Source organism: Bremia lactucae, linkage group LG16 (genome assembly GCF_004359215.1).
Source record: "Bremia lactucae strain SF5 linkage group LG16, whole genome shotgun sequence".
NCBI classification, from domain to species: domain Eukaryota; phylum Oomycota; class Peronosporomycetes; order Peronosporales; family Peronosporaceae; genus Bremia; species Bremia lactucae.
Window position 1 is genome coordinate 2,173,364 of NC_090625.1, and position 516 is coordinate 2,173,879.

General features: G+C 43.2%; 1 protein-coding gene across 1 annotated transcript; it reads right to left on the minus strand.

Moving 5' to 3' along the window:
* Positions 1 to 279: 279 nt before the first annotated feature.
* On the minus strand, positions 280 to 516 carry CCR75_008002 (uncharacterized protein; the record flags this gene model as incomplete). The annotated part of the gene is made up of 1 exon (XM_067966057.1): positions 280 to 516. One exon carries the CDS (start codon positions 514 to 516, stop codon positions 280 to 282), a length of 237 nt encoding a protein of 78 aa, XP_067815865.1.

Consider the following 516-nt stretch of genomic DNA (forward strand, 5'->3'; position numbering starts at 1 on the left):
TCTTCACTTAACATGTTTATGTCGGATGGAATATGCGTTCTTCAAACTCTCCACATATGCCGTATGATGTAGCAGCAAAGATCCGCTTCGAGCGAAAACGTCCCGATCAATGCGTGAACTCAACCATTATACACAAATTCTGCCAAATGCATAAATTGATCCCAATATTTTTTGGCTCATATAACGACTCCTCGAAAATAATCTTCGACGAAACGATGGTTCGCTCGTTTTGACCGTATGTTTGCGGTCTAAACGCTGACGACAAACTATGCTGCGTTTTCATAGCGCTACTGAAGACCAGAATTTTAAAGTATATTTAGAGTCGCAATCGGACACTATAGACTTTGATTGTCCGTGATCTTTGACGTAGTTCTTCATGAAAAACTCTGTGGTGTCCTCGGACGTCGCCGTCGTTTTGGTCTTAATGAATTTTGCTCGTTTGATCAAGCGGTCGATGACAACCATCAGCGCGTCCTGACTAGAGCTAGTCTCGGGTAGCGCGACCAAATTGTCCAT